At 43.7% G+C, this 26,012-nt stretch overlaps 1 protein-coding gene across 4 annotated transcripts in view; it reads left to right on the top strand.

Annotated features, from left to right (window-relative positions):
• The window catches only part of LOC127585451 (transcription intermediary factor 1-beta-like), a 120,179-nt gene that overhangs the window by 73,650 nt on the left and 20,517 nt on the right, over nt 1–26,012 (top strand). For all 4 annotated transcript variants that reach the window (XM_052042901.1, XM_052042902.1, XM_052042903.1 and 1 more), the window contains exons 4-9: nt 1,926–2,055; nt 12,383–12,499; nt 13,706–13,820; nt 19,833–19,979; nt 20,669–20,786; nt 21,258–21,778. In XM_052042901.1, coding sequence (XP_051898861.1) covers nt 1,926–2,055; nt 12,383–12,499; nt 13,706–13,820; nt 19,833–19,979; nt 20,669–20,786; nt 21,258–21,778 — 1,148 coding nt within the window. The remainder of the gene's footprint in view (nt 1–1,925; nt 2,056–12,382; nt 12,500–13,705; nt 13,821–19,832; nt 19,980–20,668; nt 20,787–21,257; nt 21,779–26,012) is intronic.

The following is a 26,012-nucleotide window of genomic DNA, read 5'->3' as shown; positions in this document are numbered from 1 at the left end:
CAGGAGCACCGAATGCAATAGATAAGGTTGGAGGAGGTGCACGTGAATCTCTGCCTCACCTGGAAGGGCTGTTTAGGGCCTTGGATAGTGGCGTAGGGACAAGTGTCGTACCTGTATGGTTGCAGAAGAGAGCGCCAGGGGACGGGGAGGGATGAGCAGCGAGTCAGGGTGGTCGTAGAAAGCAGAAAGTGGGATGAAGGGGTAGATATGACCAGTGTTGGGATCTTTGCAGCTGGTGGAAATGGCAAAGGATGATATGCTGGATGTGAAGCCAGTGGGGTAAAAGGTAAGGACCAGGGAAACTCTATTGCTGTTTTGTCGTTGGGGGTGGGGGGGGGGGGGTGGGTGGTGGGGAGGTGAGAGCAGATGTTTGGGAATGGAGGATCTGCAGATGAGAGCTCTCTCAACTGTGGTAGAGGTGAAGCCATGTTTCCTGAAAAAGGGCAACTTAGAAGTACTGGAATGGAAAGCCTCATCTTGAGAACAGTTGTGGCAGAGACGGAGAAACTGAGAGAACGGGATAGTATCCTTACAGAAGACAGGGTGGGAGGAGCTGTAATCGAGGTAGCTGTGGGAGTCAGTTAGTTTATAGTAGATATCAGTGGATAGTTTATCTCCTGCAATGGAGATGGAGAGATCCCGAAAAGGGGGAGAGGTGTCAGAAGTGGTTTAAGGAAATGAGAACGGGCTGGACGTTAGTAGCAAAGGTGATAAAACTGAGGAGTTCCACATGGGTGAAGGAAGCAGCACTGAAGCAGTCGTTGATGTAACGGAGAAAGTTGAGGAATAGTGCCAGAGTAGGTTTGGGACAAGAATTGTTCCACTCAGCCAACAAAAAGAGAGTTGTAGCTGGGGCCCATGTGAGTGCCCATGGCTATGCTTTTGATTTGTAGAAACTGGGAGGAATCGAAAGAGACATTGAGGGTTAAAAAATCATTCTCGTATTCCTTGGTGGCTGACCCCTTATCCTGAGGCTATGGTCCTTTGTTCTAGACATTCCCACCAAAGGAAGCAAGTCTTGATGTTTCTCTTACCAATGCTTCTCAGGATCATGCATACATTGATGACATCATCTCAATCTCTAAAGTCCAGTGAGGTTATCTTTCTTAATCTCTCCTCCGGGTAGCTTCCTTGTTCCACGAATCAATCTGGAGACTGTAAACTTCCCTGATGTGGTACAGAGGGATCTGGGTGTCCTCCCACATGAAAAACAAAGATACCACACAGATACAGCAAATAATTAGAAAGGCAAATGGGAATTGGCATTTTTTTGAGATATTGATAAAACTGTAGAAAATTTGAAAGATTAGATGAAAGTTCGTCACCCTGAAAGAGTTAACTCAATGGCACTCTCCTCCAATGCTGCCTAACCATTTCCAGCATTTTCTGTTTTTATTAACTGCCCATTTGCAGAAAGAACCATGAATGAAGAATTTATGATTTTTAAATCTTAATTTGGTGGGGAAAGGAAAAAGCTTGCTTTTATTCCTGAAGTTCTACACTTCTAGTAATAGAACATAGAACAGTATAGCGTAATACAGGCCCTTTGGCCCACCATGTTGTGCCGACCTTTAAACCTCGCCTAAGACTAACCCCGTCCTCCCACATATCCCTCTATTTTAAATTCCTCCATATGCTTATTTAGCAATCTCTTGAATCTGACCAATGTACCTGCCTCCTCCACCACCCCAGGCAGCGCATTCCATGCCCCAAACACTATCTGGGTAAAAAACCTTCCACTGATATCTCCCTTGAACTTCCCACCCATTACTTTAAAGCCATGCCCTCTTGTATTGAGCATTGGTGCCATGGGAAAGAGGCGCTGGCTGTCCACTCTATCTATTCCTCTTAATGTTTTGTACACGTGGGATAGAATTTTTTTTTCTCCATGTTCTGATTGTCTCTTGTTTTCATTCATCTGGTAGATGGGAGGACAAACTGTGAGCGACCAATCTTCTGCTCCATTCACAGACAGGAGACCCTGAAACTGTTTTGTGAGACGTGCGACACACTAACCTGCCGAGACTGCCAGCTGCTTACCCACAAAGATCATAGGTAAAACCTGTTCTAATTAACAAACACTCTTTTTCCTTGTGCTTCTTGTGTTTGTCTTCTGCTGCAGCCCTTGATTGCAGCATGCACATATTGCATACTTGAGGATTGTTCTTAATATTTGTGATACATACTCAATTAGATTTTTCTTCCAGCTGAACAAACACATTCGGCATCAAAATTAATTTGTGAAAATAAACTCCTTGTTATGAAAGGAAAATAAACGCATTGGATATGAGATATGAGTTGGGTCAGTGGGTCTGGCTCGTTTCTGGAGACAGAGGGATGGTTGACGTTTCCTGTGGAGACCCTGATGATGGTCTCAACTCAAAACATTGACCATCCCTCTGTCTCCACAGATGCTACCTGAACCGCTGAGTTCTGCGATCAGTTTGGTTGTTTTTTTTGCTATAGCATAGATTACAGCATCTGCAATCTCTTGTGTCTCCATTTGGGTCATTTTTTGTCATAGTGCTTTAGCTGTTCTTCTTTCCAAGATTATTGCACAGGTATCACTATCTGAAACCAGCTTCTGTTTTCACTTCTCTAAACTCTGTTTGTTTTAATGATGCCCAAATTTAGATTTCCTAATCACTTTGGAACTCTCTGGAATTTGGGAGTGCACATTCCATGCTGCTTAGGAAACTCATACTTCCAGGTCTCCTGACTTCAAAGCAGTCGTTCCTCCCTGTGGTTCCCCCTTACTCCTAAACTAATATCCAGCACTTTCAATAGTGGCAATAGAGCCACTATTCCATGTGTAAAGGTATATTGTAATTAGAATTAAAGAAAAATATCCTCTCAGTTGATACTCCATTGCTACCACTCGGGTATTCCTCTCACTACAGCGGTAAAGCCTTGGACACAATAGTTTCTAAATTAGAATGTAAAATTATTACAAGTTTTGCTGAGCTGCTGGCTGAGTGATGATCATATGAAGGTGTGGGAGAACGATTATATACGGTGAACCCTGAACGCTAGCCTAGTATCAATTAGGCTAATAACCTGCTTTTCCTTTGCAATATAATGTAGATCTGATTTAAGCTGTTGATGTGGAATCAGCTAGTTTGTCTCTGGTTGTGCTTCGTATACAGAGTCCTGAGAGAAAGGAAGATTTTGTTGTAATTTCTCTCCACGTCAATGTGAATTTTATACCTATGCTTGTGGGTCAAGTTCCTTACTGAAGCTTTAGCTATACCTTCCATTGTTCTGAAGGTCCTTTTTTGAGAGAAATAACTCACAAAGCAGTTCAAAAATTGTTTACCTGGATTGAAAATCAGCTTAATAGAATAGTGATAGCTTGGGAAAATGCTGAAAACTTCAATTAGGGAGTATTTAATGGTGTACTACCTGAGACAGTTTCAGGCTCTTGCATTGTTTTGAAGATCTGAATAGAGAGAAAATGGTAGTCTTGCGTCTTTCCGGCGCATGTCTCTAATCAAACCTGTTTAACTGATAGCTGTTTCACCAGAAGAAGGTGCTTTGACAAGTCAATTAATCTTCCTCAAATCCTTTCCACTTCAGCCATTGGGATACCTGAATACAGCACACGTCTACAATTATCTATTCCTACTTGCGTTGCCCTTGCACTTATTCATATTTCAGTCTTTAAAATGAAGATGGGTAAAGCTTGTAAAGATAATATTTCTATGTATTGTCTAATTCCAGAGCTTTATCTCATCAACAAGTTAGTATCACAATATTGCCTTGTTTTATATCACTTAAACATTCACTGCGAGGGCTTGAAACTGTTTCAGCTATTACACGATTAACTGCTTTTCTTGAACAGAAGTCTTCAGTGTTTTTTTCCTAACTCATCACTGTTCCATTGTTAAGCCTATTTTCAACCTGTGTAAACAGTTTTTGAACTGTTTCGTGCATTCACAAATCGAAGCAATAGTACACTGCTTCCATTGGATGTGATATGGTACTGAATTATCCAGTTTGGGTGGGTGGGGGGTAGGTGTAATCCTGCTTTATTTGGTCTGTTCGGTTAGATAACTTCAGACAAATTGGGAAAAGTGACACCGGTAGAAGTTTCTGTCCAAATAACAGTTCAAGTGAAACAACAAATAAAAAACATTATTTTGTAGTGTTCTATATATTTGCTCACTAGATCTGTATGTCACTGGAAATGCCAGCATTTATTGTCCATCCTTCATTACCCTAGAACCGAGCAGGCAGTTAGGAGTAAACCACATTGATGGGTCAGGGGCTACATATAGGCAGACTAAGCAATGATGGCAGATTTCCTTCCCTTAAGGGCATCAGTGAACCAATTCTATTTTCACAACTAGCCAGTAGATTCATGGTCATAAATAATTATAATAGCGGCAACTTTGAGGAATCTATGGACTTGAACCCCAAGATCCCTCTGTTCCTCCACACTGCTAAGAATCCTGTCATTAACCCTGTATCCTGTCTTCAAATTTGACTTTCCAAAGTAAATCACTTCACACTTTTCTGGGTTGAACTCTGTCTGCCACTTCTTAGCCCGGCTTTGCATCCTATCATTGTTGCGTTGTAACCCTTACAACCTTCTACACTATCCACAACACCACCAACCTTCATGTCATCTGCAAACTTACTAACCCACCCTTCCACTTCTTCATCCAAGTAATTTATAAAATCTCAAAGAGCAGGGGTCCCAGAACAGATCCCTGCCGAACACCTCTAGTCACTGACCTCCTGGCAGAATACACTCCATTTACAACCACCTCCTGCCTTCTATGGGCAAGCCAATTCCGAATCCACACAGCCAAGTTTTCCTGGATCCCATGTCTCCCGACCTTCTGAATGAGCCTATGATGGGGAACCTTATCAAACGCCTTACTAAAGTCCATATGCACCACATTCACTGTTCTACCCTCATCAATGTGTTTTGTCACATCCTCAAAGAATTAAATCAGGCTTCGTGAGGCATGACCTGCCCCTCACAAAGCCATGCTGACTATGCCTAATCAGAATCTGCTTCTCCAAATGCTCATAAATCCTGTCCCTAAGAATTTTTCCAGTAATGTACCCACACTGAAGTAAGAATTGCTGGTCTATAATTCTCAGGGTTATCCCTACTCCCTTTCTTGAACGAAGGAATAACACTTGCCACCCTCCAATTATCTGGTGGTGCTCCTGTGGCCAGTGAGGACACAAAGATCATCCCCAAGGACTCAGAAATCTCTTTCCTTGCTTCCCATGGTATCCTAGGATATATCCCATCCAGCCCCAGGGACTCGTCTATCCTAATGTTTTTCAAAAGTTCCAGCACGTCCTCATTCTTAACACTGACATGTTCTAGCTTATCAGCCTGTTTTACACTGTCCTCACAAACATAGGAGTTTCAAGGAGATAGTTACACCTAAAAGTCAGGAGGCAGGTAGTTGGGTGACTGTTAGGAAAGGGAAGGGCATTAGACAGAAGGAGCAGAGCACCCCTGTGGCCGTTCCCATCAACAATAACTATACCGTTCTGGATACCGCTGGTGGGGACGACCTACCAGGGACAAGTTGTAGTGGTCAAGTCTCTGGCACCGAGGCAGGACCCTCATCTCAGATAGGAGGGAGGGTAAAGAGGAGAGCAGTAGTGATAGGGGATTCTGTGGGAGAGATCGAGAATCCCGGATGGTCTGTCGCCTCCCTGGTGCCAGGGTCCGTGATATCTCAGATCGAGTTCTTGGTATTCTCAGGAGGGAGGGTGAGCAGCCAGGTGTCGTGGTCCATGTTGGGACCAATGACGTGGATAGGAAGAAGGAAGAGGTCCTGCAAAGAGAGTTTAGGGAATTAGGTGCAAAGTTGAAGGACAGGACCTCCAAGGTTGCAATCTCAGGATTGCTACCTGTGACACGTGCTAGTGAGGCTAGAAATAGGAGGATCATGCAGCTAAATACGTGGCTAAGGAGTTGGTGCAGGAGGGAGGGCTTCAGGTTTCTGGATAATTGGGCTTTGTTCCAGGGAAGGTGGGATATGTTCCGAAGGGATGGTTTACACCTGAACTGGAAGGGGACTAACACACTTGCGGGTTGGTTTGCTAGTGCTGCTCTGGTGGATTTAAACTAGATTTGCAGGGGGAGGGGAACCAGAGCGTTACAGAAGAAAGTGAGGAGGAAAATGATTGTGCGAGGTCTGCGGGTATGGACAGAAATCAAAGGTTTGTACATGATAGTAATGTTCTCAGGTGCATCTATTTCAATGCAAGGAGTATTGTAGGTAAGGCAGATGAGCTTAGGGCGAGGATTGGCACGTGGGATTACGATGTTATTGCTATTAGTGAGACATGGTTGCAGGAGGGGCAGGACTGGCAGCTTAATGTTCCGGGCTTCCGTTGTTTCAGACGTGATAGAGGGGGAGGGATGAAAGGGGGAGGAGTGGCATTACCGGTCAGGGAACGGATCACGGCTGTGCGTAGACAGGACAGCCCGGAGGGCTCGTCTACAGAGGCCATATGGGTGGAGCTGAGGAACAGGAAAGGTGTGGCCATACTAATAGGGTTGTATTATAGACCGCCCAATAGTCGGAGAGAATTGGAGGAACAAATCTGTAGAGAGATAGCAGACCGATGTAAGAAACAGAAAGTTGTAATAGTAGGGGATTTTAACTTTCCACATATTGACTGGGACTCCCACACTGCGAAAGGATTGGATGGCTTGGAATTTGTCAAACGTGTTCAGGGAAGTTTTCTAAGTCAATATGTAGAGGTACCGACGAGAGAGAATGCAATACTTGATCTCCTATTAGGGAACCGGGCAGGTCAGGTGACAGAAGTATGTGTAGGTGAGCATTTTGGGTCCAGTGACCATAATGCAATTAGTTTCAAGATAATTGTGGATAAGGATAGGTCTGGTCCTCGAGTGGAGGTTCTAAATTGGAGAAAGGCCAATTCTGTGGAAATGAGAAAGGATCTAGGTAGGGTGGATTGGGATAAGTTATTTTCCGGCAAGGATGTGCTCAGTAAATGGAAAGCCTTCAGAGACAAAATTTTGAGAGTGTAGAGTTTGTATGTTCCTGTCAGGATTAAAGGCAAGGGTAACAAGCATAGGGAACCTTGGTTTTCAAGGGATATTGGTGAGCTGGTTAAGAAAAAGAGAGAGGTGTATAGCAGGTATAGGCAACTAGGAACAGATGAGGTACTTGAAGAGTATAGGAAATGTAAGAAAATACTAAAAAAGGAAATCAGGAAGGCAAAAAGAAGACATGAGGCTGCTTTGGCAGATAATGTGAAGGTAAACCCAAAGGGTTTCTACAGGTATATTAAGAGCAAAAGGATAGTAAGAGACAGAATTGGTCCCCGAGAAGATCAGAGTGGTCGCATATGCGTGGAGCCTCAGGAGATGGGGGAGGTCTTAAACAGTTTTTTTGTATCAGTATTTACTCAGGAAACTGGCATCGTGGAAATGGAAGGAAGGGAAACAAGGACTAGTGTCATGGAACATATAGAGATTAAAAAGGAGGAGGTACTTGATGTTTTACAGCGAATAAAGGTAGATAAATCCCCAGGGCCTGACAAGATATTTCCTCGGACCTTGAGAGAGACTAGTGTAGAAATTGCAGGGGCCCTGGCAGATATATTTAAAATGTCCCTAGCCACGGGTGCGGTGCCAGAGGACTGGCATGTTGTTCCATTGTTTAAGAAAGGCTCGAAGAGTAAACCAGGTAATTACAGGCCAGTGAGCCTGACATCAGTAGTGGGTAAATTATTGGAAGGTGTTCTGAGAGATAGGACATATAAGTATTTGGACAGCCAAGGGTTGATTAAGGATAGTCAGCATGGCCTTGTGCATGGTAGATCGTGTTTAACGAATCTTGTGGAGTCTTTTGAGGAGGTCACTAAGAAAGTAGACGAAGGTAAGGCTGCGGATGTTGGCTACGTGGACTTTAGTAAGGCCCTTGACAAGGTCCCACACGGGAGATTAGTTCAGAAGGTTCAGTCAATGGGTATCCATGGAAAGGTTGTAAACTGGATTCAAAATTGGCTGAGTGGGAGAAGACAGAGAGTGGTTGTGGATGGTTGTTTCTCAGATTGGAGGCCTATGACTAGTGGTGTGCCTCAGGGATTTGTGTTGGGGCCATTGCTGTTTGTTGTATATATCAATGATCTAGACGATAATGTGGTAAATTGGATTAGTAAGTTTGCGGATGATACTAAGATTGGAGGCGTAGTGGACGGTGAGGAAAGCTTTCAAAGCTCGCAGAGGGATCTGGACCAAATGGAAAAATGGTCCAGAAAATGGCAGATGGAATTTAATGCAGACAAGTGTGAGGTGTTGCATTTTGGAAGGACAAATCGAGGTAGGACGTACACAGTAAATGGTAGGGCACTGAGGAGTGCGGAGGAACAAAGGGATCTGGGAGTTCAGATACATAATTCCTTGAAAGAGTCACAGGTAGACAGGGTTGTAAAAAATGGCTTTTGGCATCCTGGCATTTATAAATCAAAGTATTGAGTATGGGAGTTGGAATGTTTTGGTGAGGTTGTATAAGTCATTGGTGAGACCAAATTTAGAATATTGTGTGCAGTTCTGGTCGCCGAACTACAGGAAGGATGTCGGTAAGATTGAAAGAGTGCAAAGGAGATTTACAAGAATGTTGCCGGGTCTTCGGGAGTTGAGTTATAAGGAAAGATTGAGCATGTTAGGACTTTATTCCTTGGAGCGGAGGAGGATGAGGGGAGATATGATAGAGGTTTATAAAATGACGAGGGGCATAGACAGGGTTAATGCAAGTAGGCTCTTTCCACCTAGATTAGGGGAGATAAGTACGAGAGGACGTGGCTTTAGGGTGAAGGGGGAAAGGTTTAGGGGGAACATTAGAGGGAACTTCTTCACTCAAAGAGTGGTGGGAGTGTGGAATGGGCTGCCATCTGATGTGGTAAATGCGGGCTCGCTCTTAACTTTTAAGAGTAAATTGGATAGATACATGGACAAGAGAGGTCTGGAGGGGTATGGGCTGGGGGCAGGTAGATGGGACTAGCAGAATAATGTTTCGGCACAGACTAGAAGGGCCGAGTGGCCTGTTTTCTGTGCTGTAGTTTTCTATGGTTCTAACATCAAGGTGTTTCTCACAAGTGAATACTTAAGCAAAGTATTCATTAAAGACACATCGCCTTCTTCCTCCGACTCCAGGCACATGTTTCCTCCTCTATCCCTAATCGGCCTTACCTTCACTCTAGTCATCCTCCGGTTCTTCATATACGAGTAGAACGCCTTGGGGTTTTCCTTAATCCTACTCGCCAAGGGCTTCTCATGCCCCCTTCTAGCGCTCCTAAATCCATTCTTTAGCTCCTTCCTGGCTACCTTGTAACTCTCTAGAGCCCTGTCTGTCCCTTGCTTCCTAAACCTTAAGTAAGCTTCTTTCTTCCTCTTCACTAGTTATTTCACATCTTTGACGCCCTTACTATACAAGAACCGATCAACCTCGACTTCAAATATACCCAATGACTTGGCCTCCGCAGCCGTCTGTGGCAATGAATTCCACAGATTCACCACCCTCTGGCTAAAGAAATTCCTCTGTTCTAAAGGGATATCTGTTCTGAGGCTGTGCCCTCTGAGGCTGGTCCTCGACTCTCCCACAACTAGAAACATCCTCTCCACGTCCACTCTATCCAGGCCTTGCAATATCGGTAGGTTTCAATGAGATCTGCCCTCGTCCTTCTAAACTCCAGTGAGTACGGGCTGAGAGCCATCAAATACTCCTCGTATATTACCCTTTCATTCTGGGATCATTCCCGTAAACCACCTCTGGACCCTCTCCAAGGCCAGCTCATCCCTACCTATGGGGCCCCAGAACTGCTCACAATACTCCAAATGTGATCTGACTAATGTCTTATAAAGGGTCAGCATTACATCCTTGCTTTTATGTTCTCGTCGTCTCGAAATGAATGCGAACATTGCATTTGCCTTCCTTGCTACCGACTCAACCTGCAAGTTAACCTTCAGGGAATTCTGCACTAGGACTCCCAAGTCCCTTTGCACCTCCAATTTATGAATTTGCTCCCCGTTTAGAAAGTAGTCTATGCCTATATTCCTTCTACCTAAGTGCATGGCTGTACACTTCCCTACGCTGTATTCCATCTGCCGCTTCTTGGCCCATCCTCCCAACCTGTGCAAGTCCTTCTGCAGAGTCCCTGCTTCCTCAACATTACCTGCCCCTCCACCTATCTTTGTATCACCTGCAAATTTGGCTACAAAGCCCTCAACTCCGTCATCCAGATCATTAACGTATAACGTGAAAAGTAACGGACCCAACACCGAACCCTGTGGAACACCACTAGTCACCAGCAGCCAACCAGAAAAGGCCCCCTTTATTCCCAGTCTTTGCCTTCTGCCAATCTTCTATCCATGCTAGTACCTTTCTTGTAATACCATGGGCTCCTGTCTTGTTTAGCAGCCTCATGTGTGGCACCTTGTCACAGGCCTTCTAAAAAATCCAAATAAACAACATCCACTGACTCTCCTTTGTCTATCCTGCCTGTTACTTCCTCAAAGAATTCCAACACATTTGTCAGGCAAGATCTCCCCTTAAGGAAACCGTGCTGACTCGGCCTATTTTATCACGAGCTTCCAAGTACCCCAAAACCTCATCCTTAATAATGGACTCAAATGTCTTACCAGCCACTGAAGTCAGGGTAACTGGCCTATAATTTCCTGTTTTTTGCCTCCTCCTGTACTCAATGCCCTGACTGATGCAGGAAAGTGCAAGGAAATTGTGTAAGAAAATTATCTTTGCATTTTAAACACTAAAATTACACCCACACACTAAAAATCAATTAAAATAATTGAAACTAACTAAAATAAATTAAATACACTTAACTACTTACCTTTCTCTGGAGAGCTGCTCTGCTTGTACCAGGTTTGAATTGGCAAAGACTGAGTGAGCAGATTTCGAAGCCTGAGAGCTGGGAGGATTGCAGAAAATCATATTGCCCTATTGACTGAGAAATACACCAGAATGGTTCCATCTCCCCGTCATCCCTCCCTTATCTGGTTCCACATCATCTTCCTGTCTCTGTCTTGACCTTTTCCATTCTCTCTCTCCACTTGACTCCATCTGCAAATGGTTTTTCCTTTTCTGTTTCCCCCATCACCAACCAGCCTCTGTCTCAAAACTCCCTCTTCCCCTCCTCCACCGGGATCCATCTTCCCATCGTCCCCCACTTCACCTGGTTCCATCTATCACCAGTCTCAGTCTCACCCCTCCCTCTCGCCTCTTTATACCAGCTATCTTCCCTCCACGCTCTCAGTCCTGATGCAGGGTCTCGACCTGAAACATCGATCATCTCTTTGCCTCCATCGATGCTTCTTGACCTGCTGAGTTCTTCCAGTGGCTTGTTTTTTTTTTGCTGAAGATATTGCTGCTGATTTTGGCTGATGCCATTGCTGGAAACTTGGACTTCTGAAGTGATAACCAACTGAAACCCAGCATTAAATCTGATGAAAATCTGCCCCACTGTTACTTTTCATTACTGTGTCAAAATTCTGGAACTCCTCACCTAACCGTATAAATCATTTATGTTCTTAAATCCACTACCAAGATTTCAAACGCAACTGCACACATCAATCCTTGTATATCCATTAGGAGAGGTAGGATCCCAGATGTGTTGGTGACCATCCTCCCAGATCTGCCTTGCAAGTAGAAACTCATAAGTGTGATGCATGAAGGCAGTTCTATTCATCTAACTAGTAAGTGTGAGCAGGTAGTTCTAAACACATCATCTGCCAAGGTTCCTTCGGTGGTTGCTTCTCCCACTTACCTAATCTGATCTTGACATTGACATAATTTCTGCCTGGGTCACCAGAAAGTAAATTGCAAAGTCTCAGCACTCCTTTTGACTAGTTATATCTTGTTTCTTGTTCCATACACACTTTGAGCCTACGCATGTTCTTCCTTGAATATACAGTTTGGACTCTTGGCGTTACAGTTCAGGAGTGTTTGTTGCATTGAAATTTATTCTTCAATGAATCATTGACCCAATTTGACACCTAATACACCTAATTCTGTACTGAGCTTGGATTACCATCAGTCTTTACTTCTGGGTATATTAAAATGCTGCTCTGAAGTGCCTTGAGATGTTTTGCTATCTTACATTTGCTTATATGCCAGTTCTAAGCAATGGCAACAATGCATTCTGGGGTAATATTCTTCACAGATTTCAAATAGCACTGATTGATAAGAAGATTGTTTTTGTGCAGGTATAGACTTGAATAAAAACTGAGGGTCGACAATTTCATTTCAGTGGGATTTGTCCTTCATGAACAATATATGGCTGCACAGCCTTAGATTATGTTCTGAGGAGTGTAAAGAAAAATTGCATCTGCATTGAATCGTTTATTGCATTACAGGTACCAGTTTCTTGAGGAAGCTATTAAAAACCAGAAGATGACTCTGGAAAACTTGGTAAAAAAGCTGACAGAGAAGAAAAACCAGCTGCAAGTGACCACCAAACAAGTCCGTACTAGGTGCGTTTCCTGGCCTCATCTAGAGATGCAGACCGTTCTACTCAAATTGAATAACTCCAATGAAGAAGCTGCCAGGCCTGGTTACAACTGCCATCAGATGTTATACCCCTGAGTGGGTAAAAGCTTAGCCCTTTTACTTACTTGGCTGAGAGCAAAACAAAATAGTAAACTAAAGGGGTCAGGCAGCCCATTAGTGTCTGCTGATCACTGTTCGCAGCTGGGAGTTGCAGTTGGTTCAACCTCAATGAGACAATGGAAATGTAAAGCAGAACTGCACATTGCTGACTGATTTATAGTGTGTCTCTGCCAAAAAGTGCAGGTAACAAATGAGGCTGTGATATGTTGCCCTTGCTACAAAAGTACCTGAATAACCTGTTAACACTTGCTCTCCAGACTCAGATCTGCAGGTTGAAATATGCACTGTGAGATTCTGAGACCGAATGGTGGCACGATGACACAGCTTGTAGAGCTGCTGCCTCGCAGTGCCAGAGACATGGGTTCGATACTGACCTCCAGTGGAGTTTGTACATTCTCCCAGTGACTGCATGGATTTCCTCAAGTGCTCTGCTTTTTCCCCCATATCCCAAAGACATGTGATTGGTTGGTTAATTGGCACCTGTAAATTGCCCCTAGGTGAGTCGTAGAATCTGGGGGGAGTTGATGAGAATTTGGGGAGAATAACAAATTGGATTAGTGTAAATGGATGGTTGATTGTCAACGTGGACTCTTTAGGCTGAAGGGCCTATTTCTGTGCTGTATTACTCTATGCCTCCTGAATATTTTGTCTGATTTCTCAGTTAATTTTTTGGATTTAAAAATTACCCACTACAACTAAGCAAGGTCTGTTGTATTTGTTGAGCAGAGTGAAGACTTCATCTTGGATTTTAATGCTGTGGGGTTTTAAAATCGGTTCAAAGGTGATATCTTTTCAGGGAGGTAACTGGTTAATCAAGCATCGTGCTGTGTTGAGTTCAAAAGGTGTTCAAGGAGGGAAGAAAACATTTCCCTGTGATTGTATAAACTTACAACTCTTGAATACCTCAAAAATAATATATTGGGGTTAGCTGGGCTGTTTCCCCAGACCTTCCATCGTGCATTATGGATCAATTACTTACAAATGCCCAAAATATCCAGGGGAGAGGGCAACTATTTGTTGCAGGTGTGTTCTCATTACAATTGGATCAAAGTTCTAATTTCATCCATCAGGTTAAGAGATGTTCAGGACATGCAGAAGAAGGTCCAGGTGGAGATCAAGATGGCCATCCTACAGATAATGAGAGAGCTAAATAAACGGGGCAAGACGCTTATCCAGAGAGTGGAGGTAATCACACTTCTCTGAATTGGTGATGTTTATGCCATTGGTGTTAATGCTAAAGCAGTTTGGATGAGAAATCCAGAGGCTTGGTCTGAGAAAAATCCTGAAACGTTCACATTTGGTGTGGCTTGTGAGCCATTTTAATGCGTTTATTTACATAAATTCTGCACTTTAAAAAGTCGGTATAAGTAATATATAGAACATTGCAGCACAGTACAGGCCCTTCGGCCCACAATGTTGTGCCGACGTTTCATCCTACTGTAATATCTATCTAACCATTCCCTTGCACATAGCCCTCCATTTTTCTATCATTAATGTGGCTGTCTAAGAGTCTTTTAAATAACCCTAATGTATCTGCCCCCACAACCTCTGCCGGCAGTGCATTCCACGCACCCACCACTCTTTGCGTAAAAAAAAACTAACCTCTGACACCCTCTCGTACCCTTCCTCCAATCACCCTAAAATTATGCCCCCTAGTGTTAGCCATTTTCACCCTGGGAAAAAGTCTCTGACTGTCCACCTGACCTATGCCTATCATCATCTTGTACACCTCTGTTAGGTCACCTTTCTTCCTCCTCCTCGCCAAAGATAAAAGCCCCAGCTCACTCAACCTGTCCTCCTAAGACAGCACCCTGGTAAATCTCCTCTGTACCCTCTCTACAGCTTCCACATCCTTCCCATAATGAGGTGACCAGAACCGAACACGATACTCCAAGTGTGGCCTAACCAGAGTTCTATGGAGCTGTAACATTACCTCGCGGCCCTTGAACTCAGTACCCCGATTAATGAAGGCCAACACACCCTACGCCTTCTTAATCACTCTATCGACCTGCGCAACCTTGAGGGATCTATGGACGTGGACCCCAAGATCTCTCCGTTCCTCCACACTGCTAAGAGTCCCGCCATTAACCTTGTATTCTGCCTTCAAACTCGACCTCCTGAAGTCGAGTTTAAAGGCAGAACCTGAATAACCTGTTAACACTTGCTCTCCAGACTCAGATCTGCAGGTTGAAATATGCACTGTGAGATTCTGAGACCGAATGGTGGCACGATGACACAGCTTGTAGAGCTGCTGCCTCACAGTGCCAGAGACATGGGTTCGATACTGACCTCCAGTGGAGTTTGTACTGGAAGTGACCTCCATCTGCCACTTCTCAGCCCAGCTCTGCATCCTATCAATGTCCTGTTGTAACCTACAGCAACCTTCTACACTATCCACAACACCACCGACCTTCGTGTAATCAGCAAACTTACGAACCTACCCTTCCACATACTCATTCAAGTCATTTATAAAAATCACAAAGAGCAGGGATCCCAGAACACATCCCTGTGGAACACCACTGGTCACCGACATCCAAGCAACCACCTATTCTATGGGTGAGCCAATTCTGAATCCACACAGCCATGTTTCCCTGGCTCCCATGCCTTCCATGAGGAATCTTATCAAATGCCTTACTATAATCCATGTACACCACATCCACTGCTCTACCGTCATCAATGTGCTTTGTCACATCCTCAAAGAATTCAATCAGGCTTGTGAGGCACGACCTGCCCCTCTCAAAGTCATGCTGACTGTCCCTAGTCAGCCTATGCTTCTCCAAATGCCCACACTTCATATCTCTATGAATCTTCTCCAGTAATTTGCCCACCACTGAAGTGAGACTCACTGGTCTGCAATTCCCAGGGTTATCCTTACTCCCTTTCTTAAACAAATGAACAACATTTGCCACCCTCCAATCATCTGGCACTACTCTGCGCCCAGTGAGGGCGCAAAGATCATCGCCTAAGACTCAGCAATCTCTTACCTCACTTCCCGTAATAACCTTGGATATATCCCGCCCGGCCCCGGTGACTTATCTATACTAATGTTTTTCAATAGTTCCAGTACATACTCTTTCCTCACGTCAACATGCCCTAGCCATCCTCACAAACGTCAAAGTCTCTCTCACTGGTGAACACTGAAGCAAAATACTCATTAAGGACCTCCCCTACCTCTTCTGTCTCCAGGCACTTAATTCCTCTTTTATCCCTAATTGGTCCTTCCCTCACTCTAGTCATCCTCCTATTCTTCACATATGTGTAGAATGCCTTGGGGTTTTCCTTAATCCTAATTGCCACGGCCTTCTCATGCCTCCTTCTAGCTCTCCTATGTCCATTCTTAAGCTCCCTCCTGGCTACCTTGTATCTCTCCAGAGCCCTGTCTGATCCATGCTTTCTAAATCTTAGGTAAGCTTCTTTCTTCCTCTTGACAAGAAATTCTACTTCTCTTGTCAACCATGGTTCCTTCACTCGACCATCCTTACCCTGCCTGAATGGGATAAACCTATCCAGAACCCCATGCAAGTACTCCCTAACCAACCTCCATATTTCCACTGTGCACTTCCCCAAGAACATCTGTTCCCAATTTACACTCCCAAGTTCCCGCCTAATAGCATCATGATTTCCGCTCACCCAATTAAATACTTTCCCATATTGTCTGCTCCTATGCCTCTCCAAGGTTTAGGATCTCTCCCACCGAGAGATCTTAAACCTGATCAGGCTCATTGCCTAGTACCAGGTCCTGAATGGCCTCTCTAGTCGACCTGTCCACCTACTGTGACAGGGATCCTTCCTGGCCACACATAACAAACTCTGCCCCATCTGTCCCCTTTACACTAAGGAGGTGCCAATCAATATTCAGGAAGTTGAAATCACCCATGACAACAACCATGTTATTTTTGCACCTCTCCAAAATCTGTCTCCCGATCTGCTCCTCAGGGTCTCTGCTGCTACTGGGGGGCTGTAGAATACGCCCAATAGCACCCTTCCCGCTTCTGACTTCCACCCACACAGTAGGACTCAGTAGACAAATCCTCCTGGACATCCTCCCTTTCTACAGATGTGACACTGTACCTGATCAGCAAAGCCACTCCTCCACCTCTTTTACCTCCACCCCTGTCCCTTTTGAGACACCTAAACCCCAGAATATCCAGCAGCCATTGTCAAGTCTCTGTAATGGCCACCATGTCTTAGTTCCATGTACTTAACCATGCTCTAAGTTCATCACCCTTGTTCCTGATACTTCTCGCATTAAAGTAGACACACTTCAGCCCATCCATCTGACTGCAATTTTGCCCTTTCAACTGCCTATCCTTCCTCACAGTCTTTCTACACTCTCTGCATCTACTTGTGCACTAAATGCACTGACCTCTGCTGACCTATCACTTGGGTTCCCATCCCTCTGCCAAACTAGTTTAAACCCTCTCCGACAGTTCTAGCAAACCTGCCTGCAAGAATATCGGTCCCCCTCCGGTTCAGGCGTAACCCGTCTCTTTTGTACAGGTCGTACCTTCCCGCAGAAGAGATCCCAATGATCAACAAATCTGAAACCCTGCCCCCTGCACCAACTCCTCAGCCACGCATTCACCTGCCAAATCTAACTATTCTTACCATCACTGGCGCGTGGCACAGGCAGCAATCCAGAGATTACTACCCTTGTTCCTGCTTTTCAGCATCCTACCAAGCTCCCTTTATTCCCTGTTCAGGACCTCATCTCTTTAACTGCCTATGTCATTGATACCAATATGTACCACGACTTCTGGCTGTTCACCCTCCCCCTTCAGAATGCTGTGAACCTGATCAGGGACATCCTGACCCTAGCACCTGGGAGACAACATACCATCCAGGAATCTCTTTCCCGTCCACAGAATCTCCTGTCTGACCCCATTACTTGGAACCCCCTATCATTACAACTCTCCTCTTCTTCCCACCACCCCCCCCCCCTCCTTCTGTGCCACACGACCAGGCTCAGTGCCAGAGACCTGGTCACTGCGGCTTTCTCCTGGTAGGTCGTACCCCCCGCCCCCCACCCCCCAAACAGCATCCAAAGCAGTATACCTGTTATTGAGGGGAATGGTCACAGGGGTACTCTGCACTACCTGCCTGTTCTCCTTCCTTCTCCTGGCAGTTACACCTGCCTTTTGCAGCTGTAGAGTGACTGCCTCCCTGTAGCTCTTATCTATGAACTCCTCGCTCTCCCGTAAGAGCTGTAGGTCAACCAGCTGCAACTCCAGTTCCCTAACTCAGTCTGTAAGGAGCTGCAGCTGGATGCACCTCGTACAGATGTAGCTATCAGGGAGATTAGAGGTCTCCCAGAACTCCTGCATCTCGCGATGAACACATCACTGACCCTGGACCCATTCTAACTACTCTGGCCTTTTCCAGTTGGGGCATCTGCATATTGCTTCAGATGGTGAGCATGAAATGCCAGATGCCACACTGCACACCAAATCGAACATACAAGTAGGAGGATAAGGCAAATGAATGTGTGGCTGATGAGTTGGTGCCGGTGGGAGGGCTTCAGCTGCTTGTACCATTAGAATCTCTTCTGGAGCAGAGGTGACCTGTACAAAAGGGGTAGGTTGCAGCTGAACTGGAGAGGGATTAATATCTTCGCGGGAGCTTTGCTAGTGCTACTCAGGAGGGCTTTAACTAGTCTGGCAAGGATTAGGACCCAAGGTAATGGTGTAGATGAGAAAGATGAAGGAAATCTAGAGGTTAAAGCAAGCATGTCCCTTAGGCTGCTCAGGGAGCATGGATGGTCTGATAGGTTAAAGTGCATTTACTTTAATGCAAAAACCTCACATGTCAGCAGATGAGTTATGGACCAGCACATGGGATTGTGATATTATAGCTATTATGGAAACATGGTTGAGGGACAGACAGTGTTCCAGGATACCGATCTTCCAGCTCGGTGGAGGTAAGAGGGCGGGGGTGAGGGGTTGTACTGTTGATTAGGGATACACGACAGTACTTACAGAGGATATCCGAGGGGCAGTGTCCAGCGAGGTGATATGGATAGAACAGTGGGAATTGGAGGAGCATATATGTTGTAAAATCACAGATAGATGTTGGAATAATAGTGTAATAATTAGATGATTTTTAACTTCCCTCAGATTGAGTGGGACAGACATCGTGCTTTGGGATTGGATGGGACTGAATTTGTTAAGTGTGTCCAGGAAAGTTTTCTGAAGCAATATGCAGATGCCCCAACTAGAAAAGGGGCTACACTCGACCTCCTCTTAGGAAATGGCATGGCATAAATGCGGTAGGCCAAAGGGCCTGTTTCTGTGCTATATCATTCGATGACCAAATGCCCACACCTTCACCAATTCCTTTAATGGAAGAAAATATGACAACCTTGCATAGTTTTTATCCATTATGTCACCACACTACTTGTGGTGTCCTCTCAGGTACCTTTGCGCCTCAGTCAGTTGAAAGGCAGTTATGGATGAATTAAAAATAAAATGGTGGCCTTGCCTTTAAAATTGAGTCACTGCCTCTTGAAAGCTTTTCCAATTGCTGAGCTAGAAAAGTATGGCCTATCATAGTAGTGGGCCAAGAGGTTAAACCCTTGCCTGTGCTATTTGATGCCACAGCAGCATAGGAAGTTCCACATTTGAACTTTGTACCCGTTCATGGGAGTGTAAAGCTCGACTGTGGTTCCTATACTTAATTTGTTTGTGCCTCTCACTAAAAAGTAGTTACGTGGCTAAGTTAGGACACCCAACTGCATGTAGGAATTTATTGCCCCACAGTGGAAGAGCCTGCCAATGTGCATTGCCTAGCCCTTTAGTCAAGAGTTGGCTTGGAAGGCTGAAGTGCTATTAATGGTGGGAGTGGAAGTATGGAAAAGGGGTCAAAAGCTCCATATTCAGCTTTCACGTTTTACTTAAATTCTGGTTAGTTTAACTTTTGTCTTATTTTGCCTATCTTAAAATCTGAATCACTGTGTTAACCTGTGGGCTAAATACTGTGAACCATAGAATTTCACTGCCCAGTGCTTCACCATCCACCTATTCTAAAATAATGTTTGTGCCATTAATTCCCTCCTCTGTGCAAATGATATATGTGCATGTTACTTGAGGATTCTTTTCCTGGGAGAGCAGTAACAGGTATCAGATCTCATGTCCATCTTGGCAAGTGACAGACAACCAGATAATTTCTGAGGTTTATGTCTTTTACTTTGATTCCTGACAGAGACTGGCAGAGGAGCAACAGCTGAAGCTGGAGCAGCAACACCTGTCCATGTCCAAACTGTACCGGCAAATGGACCATGTCTTAAAGTTTGCTTCTTGGGCCGTCAGCACTGATAACAGCACAGCCCTGCTGCTCTGCAAAAAATTGGTATTGAAAGAATTAACCGGCAATTCTGCTTATCGTGTTTAACCCTTTGTTTTATCAACACAGGTTGCTGTAACAGAAAATCTGTTTGTAAGCATGCTGGGCAAGGCTGATCCAGAATCAATGTCAATATGCAGACAGAGTACGTAGGATTGAAATGCTTCCCTGGTTGGATTGTGTCACTTAAGGGATTCTGCTGAAGAGACTAACTGTGTTCATTATGATCAGGATTTTTGATTTTGGGAAATGTGACAACTGTTGTCACCTTGCACAAAATTATACCCTCCATATGCACCTTACTTAAGAATTTAATAAATCCGAATGTTTAATTCAGAATCTGATCCTAGCATGGGGCTTGATGCTGACTTTTAGGTGATGCGGTCAGTTTGTGGAAAGTTCAGCTAAACTTAGGGTTACATTGAAGTTCCTTAAAATCACATCATATTGTTCGATGCAAATTGTGAGAGCTATCTGCCCTGTGACATCTGTGAGGCTACTGGCTTTCCTTGCAACATCAACTCACTGTTGTTTGTACATTATTTTGGTCTGTAAATTAGAGCAATCAAACTTCAGTAAACCTTTCTATGAAACAAAACTCAGTCAGACACTGCAGATAAAAGGATTAATTTTCTGTGCCCTGTGCGTTCTTGCTTAGAGGATCTCTTGCTTTTACGGATCTCTTGCTTTTACAGATCTTCTATCAGTTACAAAGAGGATTACAATCAAAGGTTAATACAGAGGAGTTGAAGAACGACATTATTACTTTTCTGTGGGACTCTGCTTTCTGGACTAAGAATGCAGCTAATTTTGGTGAGTACTTCAAAACCTGTTCACAGCAGAAGACTTTTGCTTCCCAGACTAATGCTGTAATTTGTTACCTTCACACTTGACCATTCGATGCTCTCTGGCTGGCCTTTCATAACTCGTATTCGTCTAACACTGGGCTGCCTGTACTCAAGTCCCCTTCTCTCATCACACCTGTACTCATTGATCTATAATCTATCTCATCGTCAACAACCCATTGATTTTTGAAGTTCTCATTTCTGTTTTTTAAATTCCTCCATGGTCTTGTCTGTCTTAATCTATGTAGCTTCTTACAGTCCAACAAACCTCTTCCAATTTTGGTTTCTTGCATATCATTCTTTTTAATTCCCCCCACGCCACACCCCCCTTGGTGATTGTGCTTTCAGCTACCTGGACCCCAGGCTGTTAATTTCTCTTCCTGTCTAGTCCTGTCTAAAAAGATAAACACGTTTTCACAAATGGTTTCTTTCCCAACAGGCAATGTTGTGATTGAAGTTCCCCCAACGTTGTCAACACATGTTCCCGTTCAGCATCCGTCTGTGTCCAGCCACTGTCCTCAGCCTGTCCCACAGCACCAGACCATCCCTCAGCTCCAGCCTGTTTCCCAACACCAGCCGAACAATCGAATGATTGCGACACAAGGAAACTCCTGGCGAAGCCACGTACCTATGCAGTCTTCCCATCGCCTTCCGCCACCTAGTTACCAACAGACACAGCTCCCACCCCCACGCCAGCTCCCTCCACAGCAGAACACACAGCAGGTTCTCATCCGTCAGCCTCACTCAGCTCCCCCCTGGCCACCAGTGAGCGGGCACTCGCGGATGCAGCAAGCGGTGCAGCTTGTGAAGCCAACAACCACAATGCCAAGTGCTAATGGGAGGTACCTTCAGCAGATGCAGGTGCAAGTGGTTCAACAAGGGAACATTGTGCAGATGCAGCAACAGCAGCAACAACTCATGGGTCAGGTGCTATTACTGCCACAGATGAATGGGGTACAAGTAAGTCTGTAACTTAAATTATTTCTTTCCTCTCCCATACCCCTTTTGACAGTGTAGTGTCACAGTGAGCCCCTTGTTCTTTACCATTTAATGGGATTATGGTTGGTATGTGACTTAATTTTATGTACTATCTTTCATGCTGTGATGACTTTATTTCTCAAAGCACTTCCTGTGAAGCAAGTTTGGGCACCTTCAGGAGAGGGGAAGCAAAAATTCATCTCTCTAAATAAGATTAATTTTATTTTTGCAAATCACTTTGTTAGGATCTTTGATATTTGTCTTCTCTTAGAAGAGAATCCGATTTCAGTCCTGACCTCCGGTGCTGTCTGTGTGGATCTTGCATATTCTCCATCCTGCTTGAGTTTCCCTGGATGCTTCCAAATCCCAAACATGTGCAGGTTGGTAGGTTAATTGGCCACCGTAAATGTTGGAGTATTTGATGTTGGGTCAATTGATAAACTTGTCCAAGATTGATAGATTTTGTTAAACAAGGATATTAAAGAATATTGGGCAATGATAATGTGAAGTAATATCACAGATCAGCCATTAAGCCATTTAGTGGCAGAATGGAACTGAGAGGCTAAATAGTGTAGTTTTTCCTCTAATGCTCTACTCCTGTTCCTTCCCTATAATACAGTACTTTGTGGCAAGCCTTTCATTGTCTCTGTCCTTTCAGACCTTATTTACAAGAATCCAAACTGCTGTTTCTTCATTGTGCCTTTGTCTCAATAGTAAGAAATTATCTAATTGAGCCTCTTTTTTTCTGTCTTTATCCTTTGGCATCTTTCCATTCAGTACACTCCCATTCCTTTTCTGGAATGAAGAATAAAACTTGGCTGCATTAAATGCTACCTGTTTTCCCATTCTGCTTGCCCATCTACTGCCTGAGGTTCTCTACAATCTGTTCAGTTGTCTCTCAAGCCCTTTGTATTGGTGAATGTGGACATCATTTTTCTTTTTACCACTGTCCAACCATGTGTATATAACAATAATGCACTAAGCACAGATGTCTAGGGTGCACCACTTGAAGGCCTTCTGCAATTCAAGCAACTTCATTAAATCTAACGTTTAGTTTTTCTGTCAGTGGAAGAATATTTCTGTTATGCTATTTTTGTATGTATCCAAATACTCTGACTGGTCCACTGTTTGACTGCTGTCTGAAAATCTTGCATCAAATTAAGCAAAAAAAAAACCTTTATCGCATAAACCTTTAACAAATCTATACGTGCTATCCTGTACAACTATGCTTCCTGACTTATACTAATTTACTCATCTCTGTGTCCACCATTCATCCTGGATTCTGGGTACCCAGTGTTTACCTGCACTTGATATGGGATTAACTGATGACTAGTTTATAGAATCATACGGCATGGAAGTAGGCCTTTCTGCCCACCGGGTCCATGCTGATTTGCGGGGACCCATCGTATTAATCCCACCTTCCAGCACTTGGCCCTGGAGAGTCAGAGTCATTGCCTTTCCTTTCATGAACAAATTTCAGAACACTGACTACTGTCCAGACCTTCAGCATAATTTACACATTTAATCACAGCCAGCAACATAAGGTCCGTTCCTCTCTGCTATTCCCCAATAATTTACGATGCAGTGACTTACCCACTGAATTCTGTTCTTTTTACCAAGTAATTGAAAATGTAGATGCTGGAAATCTGAAATTGTTACAGGCAGGCACAGTAGTGCAACGGTTAGTGTAATACTATTACAGTGCCAGCGACCCGGGTTCAATTCCGGCCTATGTCTGTAAGGAGTTTGTATGTTCTCCCCGTGACTGCATGGGTTTCCTCTGGGTGCTCCGGTTTCCTCCCACATTACAAAGATATACAGGTTAGGAAGTTGTGGGCACGCAATGTTGGCGCCGGAAGTGTGGCGACACTTGCGGGCTGCCCCCGGAACATTCTACGTAAAGATGCATTTCGCTGTGTGTTTCGATGTACATGTGACTAATAAAGAAATCCTACATCTTATATCTTGTATCAGTATCTGTGGAAAGAGAAACACAGTTAAAATATTGGGTGGAAGAATCTTGATCAGAATTGGTAACTTCATCTGTTCTGATAAAGGGTCTTCAACCTGAAATATTAGCTCTGTTTCTCTTTCCATAGATCCTGCCCCTTCTGCTGAGTGTGTCCAGCATTTTCTTTTACGTTTTCATTACTTTTCTGCATTAATTCCTATCAAAGTTCCACACCATATTTTTAGAACATAGAACAGTACAGCACAGCAACAGGCCCTTCGGCCCACAATGTCTGTGCCAACCACAGTGCCAGATGAAACTAATCCCATTTGCCTGTACGTGATCCATATCCCGCCATTCAAGTTCAAGATTATTGTCATGGGCATATATACCTAGGGTATAAATGCCATGAAAATTAGCCTTTGTAGCAGCTATGAATAACCCTTTCATTGACTTATTTTCAAAATGTATTTTAAAAAGTGCCCTTTTTTTTGCTACCTATAACCTTTCCCCTTTCTGATATTTTGATTACATTCTTCCAAATATTTTTTGAAATTAAAAATTTTTTTTAAATTTTATTTACAGCGTGGTAACAGCCCCTTCCGGCCCAACGAGTCCGCGCCACCCATTTTAAACCCGAATTAACCTACCCGTACGTCTTTGCAATGTGGGAGGAAACCGGAGCACCCGGAGGAAACCCACGCAGACACGGGAGAACGTACAAACTCCTTACAGACAGCGACGGGAATTGAACCCCGATCGCTGGCGCTGTAATAGCGTCGCGCTAACCGCTACGCTACCGTGCCTCATGATTTTCTTTAGTCTTGCTGGTCTAAGTTGTATTTGATTCTCTTTTAAGTTGTCAGTCGTTTTCCATACCAAACTACATGCATTCCCTTGTTTTGATCTGAAAGCTAACTTTCTGACAGAATTGTGCTTGGGTGATAGTGGCGTCTGTTTAGCCCACTAGTGTTTTACTGTTGGACCAAGCCCACCCCAGACTCCGAAAAAGTAAAGGGTGGTCACGAGAAAAAGCTGTGTTGGTACCTTTTATGAGAGCAAGGAAAATCTCCTTCTGGGAGAGAAGGATTTGGAAAGAGGGTTTAACTTTCCTCATTGTCCCCATCAAACCATGTGGCATTCCTAAAAGTTCTGGCTATGTATTGACGTAACTCAGCAAATTGGGTAGTTAGAATTTGAACAAAATCTAAGCCATTTAATTTTATTAACCATAGGAAGTAAGCAATATTCCCTAGGTCAGAAATCAGCCATTAGCTAATTAAATGGCAGAATAGGTTTAAAGGTTAAATGACCTATTTGCCCTCTGAACGTGTATAAGATTAGTTTAAATAACCTAGCAGAAAATTTACTCAATTCACTTTTTAACTTTGTCCATGAGCAGATAAAATCCTTGCTGTTTTGCTCTGAGGTGTAGCCTGTGCCAGATCCTTAGTAATTAATCTGACTCCTGCTTACTCCTCATTGTCTCAGATTTTTATTATCAAATGTTTAATCAATTCTTCTTAATTGAATCTTCTTACATATAATTTCAGGCAGTGCATTCCAGATTGGCCATCTGTGTAAAAACAAGACATTGTATTGCCACTGTTTCTTTTGCTACTCACCTTCTACCTGTGCTCTCCGATTACTGACCCATCTATTTAAACTGATCATGATTTAGAATTTCTCTGACAAACCCCCTAAACCAAGAAAAAAAGCCCTATCTTTTCCTTTCTTTTTCAATCTTCTTATTAATTTTCAAATTAATACGGATTAATACATATAACATCGGTAATTATACACGTAATACAAAGAGATCAGGAGGACAATCATGACATATATAGTCATAAAAAATGAAAAAAATATCTTCTAGGCCCCACGGTTTCTTGGTAAATGAATATATTACAAAAAAAAAATCAAAAAGAGAAAGAAAAAGATCTATTATATAAAAAAAGACACAAATCAAAAAATATTTGTAAGTAATAAAACTAAACAAACTTAAAAAAAAATTTCAAAAGAACAAAAAAACTAGACTGATATTTCTCAATGAACAAAGAGCATTATTATGTCGTCAACTCTGCTCCTCTAAATTCAAAGATTATTGAAAAGGGATCTATATCATATGAAAATATTGAATGAATGGACTCCAAACTTCCTCAAATTTAAGCGAAGGAGATCAACGGTACCACTCCTAATTTTTTTCTAAGTTTAAACATGATATAGTTTGAGAAAACCATTGAAAAGTGGTGAGAGGTGTTGGATCCT

This window comes from Pristis pectinata, chromosome 33 (assembly GCF_009764475.1).
Source record: "Pristis pectinata isolate sPriPec2 chromosome 33, sPriPec2.1.pri, whole genome shotgun sequence".
Classification (NCBI taxonomy): domain Eukaryota; kingdom Metazoa; phylum Chordata; class Chondrichthyes; order Rhinopristiformes; family Pristidae; genus Pristis; species Pristis pectinata.
This window is presented reverse-complemented; position numbering and strand designations above follow the sequence as displayed.